General features: G+C 34.1%; 1 protein-coding gene across 1 annotated transcript; it reads left to right on the forward strand.

Annotated features, from left to right (window-relative positions):
- The first annotated feature begins 326 nt into the window (after nt 1–326).
- LOC133200405 (uncharacterized) lies at nt 327–13043 on the forward strand. Its single transcript, XM_061336211.1, has 5 exons — nt 327–344; nt 3451–3562; nt 3851–3918; nt 11824–11940; nt 12981–13043. Exons 1-5 carry the CDS (start codon nt 327–329, stop codon nt 12999–13001), a joined length of 336 nt encoding a protein of 111 aa, XP_061192195.1. The 3' UTR covers nt 13002–13043.
- The last annotated feature ends 525 nt before the right edge of the window (nt 13044–13568 follow it).

Consider the following 13568-nt stretch of genomic DNA (forward strand, 5'->3'; position numbering starts at 1 on the left):
CTGTTTATCACTGTAAATGTTACATGTGATAGAAAAAGCAGGGTTCGACACTAACGTTAGTCCGTTAGTCTCAGACTAATACATTTTTATTTGAACTAACAAAATCTGTGGCTGATTAGTCTGAACGGACCAGTAAAAATTCCTGGAAAACAATATGAATAATTTACCAATGTCCGATTCTCCACAACTTTTACTGGAAAACCCCGCATTTATTTTTAGCTTTCTAGCTTCTTGGCGGGTAGTTAGACATTTTCAAGTGAGCGCTTAATTTTTCATCTGATTGGTATGATGTAAAACGTTTTAGCTATATGACACATAAAAGAAAGATGTCAGACATTTTGGATGTAATGTAAGAGAAAAAGAACGAGATCGGGAATACGATCGTACCCGTTGATCACGAGATTTCAACAAATCCGTGCTGTGGAATAAACCCTTTCAAGTAAATGCTTTGTTTATTTAATAAAAGTATTAAAAAAAAAAAAAACGTATATTGAAATGTTTATTTTTAAATTAATGTTGCAAAATATTGATGTTTCCTTTTTTTGACGGACTCATAAAATTGCATGCGGACTAGTAAAAGTAAAGAAGCACTAGTCCGGCCGGACTAAAGCCTAAAAAAGTTGGTGTCGAACCCTGAAAAGTGTGACAAGATACACTATTTTGCAAGTTCAGATACCAGATAAAAATTTTGATGGTATTCTTAAGTACAGTCAAACCTGTCATAGCGGTCACCTTTATCCAGGGGTCACCTGTCCTATGCGGTCATTTTATTTCCTCCCAATGAATTTTCCTATATAATGTAACTCTATTAAGCGGTCACCTGCGTAACACGGTCAGCGGTCATCAAATTTCAGGTAAAATCGCCGTTTTACCTTGTATATAGCGGCCATTTTGTCCAATCACATGACTAGATCTAAAGTCAGGTGACTCCCAATTTTTGTCACTAATGTAAATAATTGGTCTTGTGTGGAGCGAAATCATGGAAAAAATAATTGGCCTTATTAAAACCATTTAAAATATTGGATAATCTATTAATTTTTTTAACAAAACTAAACAAGGGTGCTTGTGACTGAAAAGGTTATTATCAGTAAAACGGACTTGCGAGAATCTTAATCTTATTTAATTGGAATATGGTTTAAAAAATTCTGAATAATACACAAGGCATCCTTAATTATCTATTAATGGATACAATAATTAGGTGTTTCCTAATTATTAGTTTACGTTTGGCATGCCCAACTCCGATAGGTGTAATTGTGTAAACGCATGACAGGCCGATTTTTTAACATAGGAAAGGTATTATTTGTAGAAGCCACTCGATGTGTCCTGATTATCTCGTGATTTTCAATTAGGTAAGACGACCGTTAGGATTAGTCAGGCTTCATAGCTCACAACACCTGTGAATTTGATATCAGTTTGTATTATGTACTGCTTTGATAAACTGAGAATATTATGACTTGTCTGTTTATTACGCTACTACATGTATTTATGTATTATTAAACATACAATTATCAGGACTAACTAAACTTGTTTTTAGAGGCAGTTTAGATAAAAAAAAATACATTATATTTTATTTATGGCACAACATGATAATGTAATCTTATAATAAAAGAAAGTTTTGTTGTTGTTTGGAGGGAGGATAATGCAATGCCCTACTGTATTAGACTCAATATATTTTTGTTGGAGTCATCAAACTTAGCTTGAACTTAATCTTGACACTATTTAAATTTCTAAAAAAAAAATCTAACTGAGACCATTGATGTCCAAAACACATCTTTCTTTAATATTCTATGATGTAGTGTTTCAAAACTCAGAACTTACATAAATTACAAAAGAATTTTTCATGAAAGAAGATGAACCTCTTTTCAAAGGTCACCTCTCTATAAAGGTCACTTTTAATGGTTCCCGCAGGTGACTGCTTAATACAGGTTTGACTGTACATAAATGTATGTCACTTAAACATGTAAACACACACAACCATGCAGCCATACCCCCCCCCCCCCCACCCCATTTCCTTTGTATAAAAAAAAATTGATGGGATCCTTTTAATATGAATTTTGATTTTCCGATGAAACTGTGAAGCAATATGCTAAAGGAAGACAGTTGCTATAAAATGCACATATCTTGATTAGGATTGGTTATATTTGTATGTTACTTATGTTCTGTGAGTGAATTATGTAAATAATCTAATTTCCATACTAAGTAGGTAACAAAGTTGTTAGATGTAGAGTGTATTAACTATGAAAGAAAACAGAATAACCAACCGGATTTTTAAATAAAGGTATAATTTAGAAACGCTGCCAAGTAGTGATTCAGCAATAGTCGCCAAAAAATAATTGTTGAAAGGTTGGCAATACTGACAATCAATAGCAAAGCAGCAAAATCGATAGTCGCTGTATATAATATGTATATCGTGTATATAGCTACTTTAAACCTAATGCTAAATCTTATATTATCTTTTTTTATGTGGTGCGTGTTTCCTTGTTTTTTGTACAAAGAAGACACACTGATTATTTATGTTTCAAGGGAGGTCCTGAGTTCGAATCTCGACCGCGACTGACTTAAGTCGATAAAAAATGGGTAGCAACTGTTCCTTCGCCATGCGCTCAGCACTTTGAAGTGAAAGTTGCGGGTCCTCGGATGAAACCTTAAAAACCGAGGCCCCATGTCACGGCAGGCGTTGGCATGATAAAAATCCCTCACTGCTCAGCGGCCCTGAGTGCCGCGTAAAGGTAAAAATTTGAAGCCCTTCACCGGTATATGGTGACGTCTCTATATGAGTGAAAAATTCTCGAAGGGGACGTAAAACAACATACAATCAATCTTACATGTGAACACATATAATGAATTTTTGTTCATTCGCCTGTACTAAACAATACATTAAATATACTGAGTCAGAGAATATTTCATTAAAATGCTTTATAAATTATGATTATAAGTGTAGCTTCCCTAGATAAATGTTCTATTGTTAAAATGATGTCCCATGCATATGGACTCTGGTTTTGAGGAGGGCTTGTGCCAAGACACAGAAAGATAATTCTAACTGCAATTTTATTAGAAAATGTCATATAGTATATCAACTACAGCATGTAAATAGTTATTGCATTTCAGTAAGTAAATAATGAATTTGGACAAGTAAAAGTAATACTTGTTGGAAACTTGTCCAATGCACATGCAAGTTGATATTTTAGTTAATGTTGTACCCTGGGGTGTTTTTCTTTTAGCTCAGTTTGCAATATTGTCAACAACGCAGCTATTTTAATGAAGATTTATATATCTTGCGAAATAAAATTTGTCTTTAAATAGTAGAATAAGCCAAGGGTTTTTGAAGAAAGAAGCATTTCAGAAAAGCACAACTTAGTACAAATGGGCCACACAATCATTTGTCTTTTCAATTTTTTTAAATTTCATTTTCTTTTGAACATTGTACTTATTGTATTTATTATTTTTTAGGTCAACGTACCAAAATCAAGAAAGACTTTCTGCAAGGGTAAAAAGTGCAAGAAGCACACCCTTCACAAAGTCACCCAGTACAAGACTGGAAAAGCCTCCCTCTATGCTCAGGGTTGGTTGTAATTTTAATTTTTTACAGTAATTTTCAGAAATGATCTATTTTAATCAGTAATTATACTCATAAATTAATCAAATGATGTGATGGGCCTTTTCAACATTAAAATGCTTTTGAAAAATATTGGTCATTATTACTGTCATTGTCAAAAAACATCACTTGGCTGCAAAAAAAAGTTTGTCATCATATTGAAAGCAAGTGGAGAACTTATCAGAAAGATTTAAGGTCTACAATGTCTAGAGAGAAGAAAAATGAAGTAGTTTAAATGGATATTTCTGTTGCTAGGAAAAAGGAGATATGACCGGAAGCAGAGTGGTTTTGGAGGTCAAACAAAGGTCATCTTCCGAAAAAAGGTTAGTACTATTCGCATTGTTTTTAAAGAGCTAAATCCACGAAGGGGCTAAATCGGCCTATTTTTTCAGGAAAATTAAACTGAGGGGAAGAAGAAAATTAACAGTAGAAATATCATCCTTGGGTATCAAACTTAAATAGTTTATGCCAATTTTTTTATTTGATGACGTCATATTTGTACAGAAAACGTCTAAACACGTGCTTTTTGCTAGTTTTGATCAAAATAAAGCATTTTTTTCGGCTTTGGTTCAAATTTTTGCTGTGGCCACACCCTTCGAACAAAATGAAATTTATACCATTGAAAAGAGGATTAAAATATGAATAAATAAAGTATATTTTTATTTTGTTTGAGTGGTGTGGCCACATCGAAATTAATACTTTTCGTTCGATTCAAATATCTTAGCACCGACTCACACAGTGAAAATAGCGGGGATTACCCTACATTAATAGAAAAGAAAAATATTCTATATTGTTTTTGTAAATATTAAAAAGTTTCAAAATGCGATTGTTATATTTATTATAAGTTTTTTTGTGTTGTGGTGCAAAAAAATACGAAAAACTCGCGCTAAGCATGACTGCATGTAGATGCAATAATGTGGACATTTTGTGTACTACGTGCCTCAGTCCTGACCCAAGACTTTTCCTTCAAGTAGCTGTTCTATATTTAACTCATCAATATGCTGAAATGTTTTTGAAAAAAAAATAATGTGTTCTCTTTTCCTCTGACAGCCTATTTATTTATGCTTTGAATTTGTTTTCCAACTCCCGGCTTCTCATCACCATGTCACTATGTAATCAAAGGGAGATCACCCGAGAAACATGTAGGCTACATCTTTATTTTTCCTGAGTGGCCGTGTCGGAATAGCGTAGAATATTAAACAAATTACATCGGATGCAACTACCTAGACGTATTTACAATGATTGTTTTACCACCTTACAAAACATAAATGTCGTGAAGTCAGTCTGCATCGACAGCATACAAATGGTTAATGTTACGCAACAGTCTATTATAACTACATGTATTATAATTATAACCCATACCCATGATACCCAACATTCGTTTCAGAAATCGCCAGTGGCATTTTAAGACAAAAGATTAATTAATATTTATTAGTGAAAACCTTTACTGATCCGAGACCTCTTAACATAAATTATGTTACGAAGTACTGAACCTAGAAAATTCGAGTTGACAAATCAAATAAACAATAGATTGATTTTACAGATCGCGTGTAATTTTTGTGAAAGGTCTCTATACGAAAAATGTCCTATATTATATAAACGAATAACTTACTACCAAGGCAGTGACAACTCTTTAAAGTTTTAAGTAATTTCAGTATCGCATGCATGCTGTGACCTAGCCAACACATGAAAAAAAAATGTCAAAGGGAGGCTACTTGCTATATCTTTCTATTTTGAGTTACTCCGCTTAAATGTAACAGGCCCAAGGGAGAGAGGGCAACCAATATGAGCAAGCATGTTTATACATGTAGTAGTGTAAATTCATAAAGGGGGGATTCGAGCATTGATATAAAATAAGAAGCAAAAAAAAACCTATTACATTTACAAAAAAAAAAAAAGAAGAAAAATTTAAGACAGGGGTTACTTGGGGAGAGGGGTTTCGGGATTCCCACCCTCACCCATTAAATACGTGGGACAGTTTGACCAATTACTGCTGCCATTTAAATAAGAAAGTAGTAAAGTGAATAAATAACAATGCCAATTATATTAGTCCTTGTATATATACTGTAGTATAGAAAATAAATTCAATAGCAGTTTTCATTTTTTTTTTTCCCAATCTCCTTGAAAAAATTTATTAAAAAACGATTGATTTTTCGTGACTCGGTCATTGCATAAATTTATTATAGATCCCAGGCCCGTAGGTAGCAATTTCAGTTGGGGAGGGGGAGGAGGGAGGCACAGCCATACATTTTCAGGTGGGGACACTATCAACTACCAAAATTCCTTGCCAGGCAAAAAAAAAGGGGGGGGGGATCAGACGTTTTTATTGACGGGACACAAGCATATAATAGCTTTGTTTCATATAGTATTCTATATATCGGCAAAATTATTGGGGGGGGGGGGGGGGGCATGCCCACCCACCCCCATCCCCCGGTTCCTACGGCCATGTATCCTGAATGTACTATTATTATTATTAACGGATATAACTGCTACCAGTAATTTTGCCTGTCTATCATATTTGTTTTTTTTGAAAGGATGTCTATATAGAATATAACTTCATAGATCGGGCATTTGAACATGGTATTGGTGGGGGGGGGGGGGGGTAATATGTCGTTCGACATGTGGTCTATAATTTTTTTTTCGACGGTTTGTAATGATAGCCATTTACTACTGCCAGTAGCTGTTTTTCGTATATTTTTGTTTAATTACAAATAGTAACAATCCGAAAACGTCCAAGTTAAAAATCTCATATGCAATATGTATACGATATTATGATTATTTTATCGTCTTCTGTACTCATTATCGCCTATATATCTATTTGTAGATGTGTTAGAAATTGCACATGGAGAAACGGAACGTTATTTTAAATATATGATAATTATGAATAAAATGTTAAAACTGGTTTTGAACTATATGAAAGTCCTAGATGTTGTTATGTTTCAATGTAATTTTCACTTCTCACCAGATAATCATTACTTTATGATTTTATTAAAAGGGTTTATAATAGGTACTCCCAAACATGGGAGTGTGAAAGATATGATTATATGATAACAAAACGATTAGTTAGCAATAATTCATTCGATCATTTTTATCATCTGAAATCTCTTTTCGTATCTATTGTGGGTATATAAAAAAAGTTTCTCTTTGATGAATATAACATATTTATCATAATTAGTGAACTTTATTTTTATTAAGTAATTTACATTGAGTAAAGTGCTATATGTGCCATTTCCGTTTATCACTATTTTACGTTTATTACATGTATGAACTACAATTTCATTTCAAATGTCCGGGAAATGCCATAAACTTCGGAAGTGCAATGAAATTCTCAAAATGACAATAAAATAGATGGTAACTTCAAACGTATTCATTTTTAATGCAACTTTTCATTTTGATTTTATGTTTTCGTTATTAAAGAGTACCTCGTGTATTTTCTGAAAAAAAACGTATATTTTTTTGTTTGTACGCCGTATGACCATACAATAACACATTTATGAATGATAAATCCTTATCCATGGCTACTATGGTATATATTTTACTACATTAATTCAGTTTTACTCAAATATAATGGATTAACACTTTGTGTTTGTTTTCAGCTTAACGTGTCTCTTATTATCATTTAAAACGTGTTACATGTATCAACAATTATACCAGACAACCATTGTATGTAACAAATATTTGGCATTTCTTTAGAGTACAAATAGCTTTAATTAAAAAGTAAAACAAAAGTTTTCAGAACTTCTTGAAAAATTCAAAGTAAAATTTTGCAAAATTTTAAAGAAGAGCCTATATTGGTCATTTTTATTCCATTAACATACATATGTTACTGTCTTATACAAAATGTCAACGTCACGACGTTAAAGTATGTAACGTCAACGTAATGACGTGATAGTATTAATAAGGAAAACAATCCCAAATTTATATGAATGTAAAAAGAAAACCAGAAAAGATATTTTAAAAAATAAATTGTTTTACAACATACAAATCTTAGAGTTTTATGTGAGAAAGTTTCATTTATTTTGTTGACTGGGCCGATTTAGCCCCTTCGTGGATTTAGCTCTTTGTAATAACTGTATGTACAAGAATTCTTCGAGATATCAATGAAGAAGCAGTGTTCGCGAAAAAAAAATTTAAACACCAGACATTTGGACCGACAGTCTGATGCATTTCACAGGACCAAATGAATTTTTGCCAGACCGAAACTTTTTATTAACAAGGGCATTTATTTTTATTAGGTGTTTTCCATGATGTTCAAAAATTTAGATTGAGTCGGTTGCATATGTGTGTTATGTATTGGCAACCTGTTGCTGTGTTTATTTTTGTAAACAAGGCAAACAATAATACATAAAAAAGAATAAAATAAAATAGAATAAAATAAAATAGCAATGTATTATGTTAAATACATTACTTATTCAGTGGTATTACCTGAGAAACTTTTATGAATGGTGTTTTGTTCTTTTTATCTACATTATATATGCTGCCATTTCTACTTTCATTTTTGTCCGACGGTATTAAATTTTCAATATATTTTACTAATAATAGATGAAATAAATCTTAAATGAAACACTTACCGGGTAGATAAACAACGAATATGTTGTTAAAGTAGTACAGCTGTAAATTTGGTGCAATTATATCCTCAAAACATTCGATTGAAAGGAAAACTGTTTGATTTATGTATCTTTATAACCATGAGAAAATGCCAATTTTTGAACTTGAGATAGGTGGTCCCTTGAACTTCAAAGCTTACAGGAGTCACCTGTATTTTGTAATCAAAGTAAGGAAAAAGGAAAAAAAAAAACAATTTCAATTAAGAGGCATTCAGACCGAATATTGTAACTTCATCGGACCAAATTGATTTTCATTGGATTTGTCCGACGGACCGGTGATTTTGGGATAAACTCAGGGCTCGACATTAACTTCTTATCTACCAGTGCTGCTGCTGTAGTTCACTACCACACACAGCTCTTATCTTTCACCGCAGGAGCAGTGTGAGGCTTAATTACCAGACAGATTTTGCAGCTACAAGAATTTGCAGCTGGAATAAATAGTACACATGTGTAAAGCTCATTATCTCATTTATTATTTGGAATATTTTAAAAATCAAAAGTGTTTTATAATCTTAAAAGTTTAAATTTCACATTTTCTGAATATTGTCCAATATGACCAATTAGTTACTTCACAGTTCTCAATTATTTACAACATAAACACTCATTTTCCAAGAAAAATGTACAATTTCTGCATATATTTCATCTTAAAAGTTCCTGATGCCACTTGAAGAAACAGTCATTTTTAATACAAAGTCTGATGTTGCACTGCCTGCATCCAGTTGACACTTCATGCCTTTTTGCTGTTTTGCACAGCCCTTGCAGCGTCCTGGCTTTTCAAACTGAATGGGCCAGTGGGCAAGGCCACAATTTCCGGTTACTGCTGGGGCCTTTCGTTTTCTGCTACCCCTGAAGTCTCCAATCATTTGCTGGGCCAAAGCCTTTCTGAAGTCCAGTTGGATCCTTTTTTTTTCTTTGTTTGTTTTGGTCCTCAGTTTGTGGTTGGGCGATTCCTGTATACAGATGAGTGCATTTACCAGGGCCAAGTCAAAACAAAACCAAAACAAGTATTTGTACCATTTTTTGGCCTTTCTGCAGGTAGAGTACTGCATCCTCTTCTGATCTGCTAGGTCAACTCCAAACATGTACTTGTTGTACAGTTCTGAGACACTAGGAGCTGACACATCTTTTCTAGTTCCATCTTTCTGACGCCTTTGCACGATCCTTTCATGAGTAGGGTCACAGTTTGTACTTAGATAAGTAACAACTTTTTTGTCCTTCCAAGCAGTGGCTACAAGATTTCCTTTCTGCATTGTTAGACTGTCACCCCTGTTCTTTAATTTCGCACTCTTTATGGCCTCTGGCATGCCACGACGGTTCACTCGAACTGTTCCACAACAGTAAATACCTTCACGTAACAGCTGTTCGTATAGTTCGGGACTTGAGAAGAAATTGTCCATGTAAATAACATGAGACTTGTGAACAGGTTTCCGAGTCAAGTCTTTCACAACACGAGATCCTAATCCTTCTTCTGTACGACCGCCAGCTACACGTCCCGTATACACTTGAAACTCGTGCACATATCCATTTTTTGGTGAGGCTCGTTCCCACACTTTAATCCCAAATTTAGTTGGCTTGGCTGGCAAGTACTGTTTAAAGGACAGTCTTCCTTTAAAAGCTATCATACCTTCATCAACTGATTGTTCTTTGTGGGGATGATAGTTTTCATGACAAGTTTCAGAGAGTTTGTCAATAACTGGCCTGATGTGACACAATTTGTCATGTCCTGGTTGTCCTCGGGCTGGGTTTTGTGTGGTGTCATTCATATGGAAATATTTTGAGATTCTTTCAAAACGAGTCCTGGTCATGATGGTTGGAATACTGGGTATTTCAAATGGCCACGTTGATTTCCACGCCAGTGTATATGACGGCACTCCAAGGACTGAAAAAATGATGTGAATTCCTAAGAACGCCATCATCTCGGGAATCGTGGTAGGCACCCAAATTTTGTCGGGTCGTGTGACGATTGATCTCGCGGCATAACCGTTGGTTTTTCCACAATTTTTTCAATCAAGGTTGTAGGAAAGAATTTCAAGAAAAAATCCAATTCTTTCTTGTCCTCGTCCAGCACAAAAGACGGGCCAACTTCCTCCGTAAATTCAGTCACGTTTGGTTTGTGTAACTGTCGTGACCAGGTCGCGTCGTCTATATCCTCCTCTGACTCTTCTTCCGAAGATGAATCCTCAAAATCAGATAGAGAAATATCACTACCGATACTTCTTCTCTCTACTGCTTCAATATCTGCTTCTGTAAATCCCTCAAATTCATCAGAATCACTGTCCGATAGAAATATGTCGAGTATGTTTTCCGCCATTTTGAACTGCTTCTAGAACTATAAACAACGCGCTGGGAATCTCCTTTCTATATATTGATAACACTGCCTAATATGGAAACATTACGTATCAATTTACAGATTAGCCTTTCCTTAAACTGATTTTCATTGGTTCTGAGTTGGGGTCCTCCCTCAAACTAACCAATCAGACTTACCGTAACATATGTAAAAATGCGGATATTTCAGTCAGTACGAATGCGCAGGTATTTGTTTACAGCGGTTATATCCGCCAATGCGGATTAGCGTGTAGTAAAATCTGACGGGTTTATCCGTCACTGCAAATATAAGCAAGATAAAATAAGCTGATATATCCGTCAGTGGTAGGTAAAGAGTTAACGCTTGTCCGCTTGTCTTGTACCAGTGAAAAAAAATTACGGACAAGTGAATATCACTGGGAACTTGTCCAATTGGACAAGTGAATTTTAATGTAAAGGAGTCTCTAAATAATGAAAAGAACGACTGTTGAAAGTAGTTTCAAGATGGAAGCTGTGCATAAAAACCAGACTTCGATCCCACTAGGGATCGTCGCTATTAATTGAGTTCACATTCGATCGGGATCGAAGTTCATTAATTGTATACTACTGAAAAGGCATGGAACTTACGAACTTAACGAAGTTTGGATTCTGTTTGATGTTGACAGGTTCACTTGTGGACATTTATGTTGTTGTCAGGACAGAAAGCCTAGATAAAATTTCGTTTTATGTGTTTGTTGTATTTATCAATAACATCACGAATCAATCAAGCACATGTCATATATAATGGACTTAATTTTAGTTTTCAAGTTGACAGTATTAGATATTTATTGAAAAATTTTCGGACAAGTGAAGTTGAAGTTCGGACAAGTAAATGTTAGGGTCACTTGTCTGAATGGACAATTAGGGAAAAAAGTTAATGTCGAGCCCTGAGACTGAAGAAGTGTTCCCACTGTCATTAGAGGACATGCCTTATATAATTGTCACAAAATAGCATAAATTTATTGTGTTTGCAATAGTCACCCATTTGTAAAAGACTAGAGAATATTTCATTTATATGTACTTGCCATTTTGAAAACATCTATTACTTCTATTTCAATAGAAAATGCATTTCTCTTCACCTATTATAAGTTCATTGTAGTAGAGGTACAGTCTTGACAGAGACTTTTTCTTTCTTTCACTTTCTTGATAGGAAGCTGCTAGCAAAAGTATTTTTCATTAAAATTTACCTCACAATCACTTGGCTGGTGGTAGTTATTTTTTTTTTCTTGCATGCTTTCTTTGAAATTGGCCTTGCTATTTTATTTTTGTGTTCTTCAGGCAAAGATTACAAGGAAGATTGTACTCAGATTAGAATGCACAGACTGTAAATACAGAAAACAACTAGCCATCAAAAGATGTAAACACTTCGAGTTGGGAGGAGAGAAAAAGAGAAAGGTAATAAAAATATTTATCTCCTATCTAGCTTGTTTCATGAGATTTGATTGGTTAGCAAGCCATGTGTAAATTTCTGTATACCCAGCTTGAGCTTTGGGTAACACGACATCACAATGAAAGTTTCTCTATCACAAATTGATTACTGCATACAAAGTAACATGAAGTTAGGATGCATTGAGGCACATACAGTTGAACTTTGGGTATATCGAACACAGATATCTCGAATACCATGGATAAGTCGAAGTGATTTCGAAGTCCCAACTTCTTTTTTCTTAAAGTATTTTACCCTGGATATCTCGAATCCTCAGATATCTCAAAGTTTTTTCTTAGTCCCACTGAGTTTGAGATAACAAGGCTTGACTGTAGTTAATTTTATTGTCAGTTTGAAGCACCATTGATTGGACTTGGGTTTACAAAAAATGTACATGTATTTGCTTGCATCCACTGTAGGAATGAAATTATTTATTCGAATCCAGTCAGGGTGTACAGGAATTTACCCTCGGTGGTTTTCCATATACCCTTTGGCCTCTGGGTGTAATGCATGTATGGCATAAAACTGGGGTTATTCCCCATACACTCTTGATTGAACCTGGATGACTAATATAATGTATAGGATCATAAAAGTAACTAATTGTGCATTTTCAACTAGAGCTGAAAAGAATGAGCATTTGCCAATGAATAGCAGATGATGAATATATACATTTTAAATTTGCAAACACTTGGCTGGTTTGCTTTTAAATCCTTGATTGAATTGCCTCATTGAATGTATAAATAATTTCCCCACCTAGTGTTTTAAGAGGCAAATTATACTGTACTGCCTTTTCACTACAGTCTCGAAACAGCTCCGTTACTGTTGCTTTAAAATATTATTTCAGTCTTAAATAAGTAAATACATAAATAATAATATCAATATGTGTATTAAGATTGGACAGAGACACCTGTACATGTAAATTGATTGACAAGATTTATGATCAGTATAATTGTAATTTATTCCTAGAAATTATGTTATTAATGTTTCTTTTTTTTATTTCTTTTTACAGGGACAGATGATTATGTTCTAAATGGCTTGTGTACTCTGTGCTGTAAATAAAGGGAGAAAACTTTCTCAGTTCTTTTTTTTACTTTACATGATAACATGAAAAATGTGTTGTCTTATTAGCAGTCAACACACTGCTGTCTTTGGAAGTCCTTAAAGTGAATTTTTCTTGGAATTGTATGAAGTAGAGTAAAGCTGAAAAGATTCTTAAAAGTGTTTTCGGACATGTAGGGCAGAAAATGTATCTATGGTAAACATGGGGAATATATTACATCTGAAAATCTTTTTTTCAAGGACATCTAGCAGGCAAATTGTTGGCATTATTACATGGACTGTAAGCAGGCAATATTTTTCATAATTGCTAGCACTGTTGAGCCAAGCAAATACGTTAGTCTTTTTTTTTACTGGAATAGGCATGCTCATATTCATGGTATGGCTTGAGAAGATACCATGCCATTTTCTATATCATCTGAAAGTACATATAGAAGTTTCTTGTTTTGTCTAAACCTGTACAAAAAAAGTGTACATGTAATTATGCCAAGACTGCAGTGTTCAGTTATTACTTAAATTGACATTTAAAAAAGATTTTTAA

The sequence above is a fragment of the Saccostrea echinata genome, unplaced genomic scaffold (genome assembly GCF_033153115.1).
Source record: "Saccostrea echinata isolate AGI-Se365-2 ecotype Australia unplaced genomic scaffold, CSIRO_AGI_Sech_v1 ptg000039l, whole genome shotgun sequence".
Classification (NCBI taxonomy): Eukaryota; Metazoa; Mollusca; class Bivalvia; order Ostreida; family Ostreidae; genus Saccostrea; species Saccostrea echinata.

Coding starts and splice junctions, on each gene's coding strand:
- LOC133200405 (XM_061336211.1), top strand. Junction 3,919..11,823: donor AGGTCATCTTCCGAAAAAAG/GTTAGTACTATT, acceptor TGTGTTCTTCAG/GCAAAGATTACAAGGAAGAT. Junction 11,941..12,980: donor GAGGAGAGAAAAAGAGAAAG/GTAATAAAAATA, acceptor TTCTTTTTACAG/GGACAGATGATTATGTTCTA.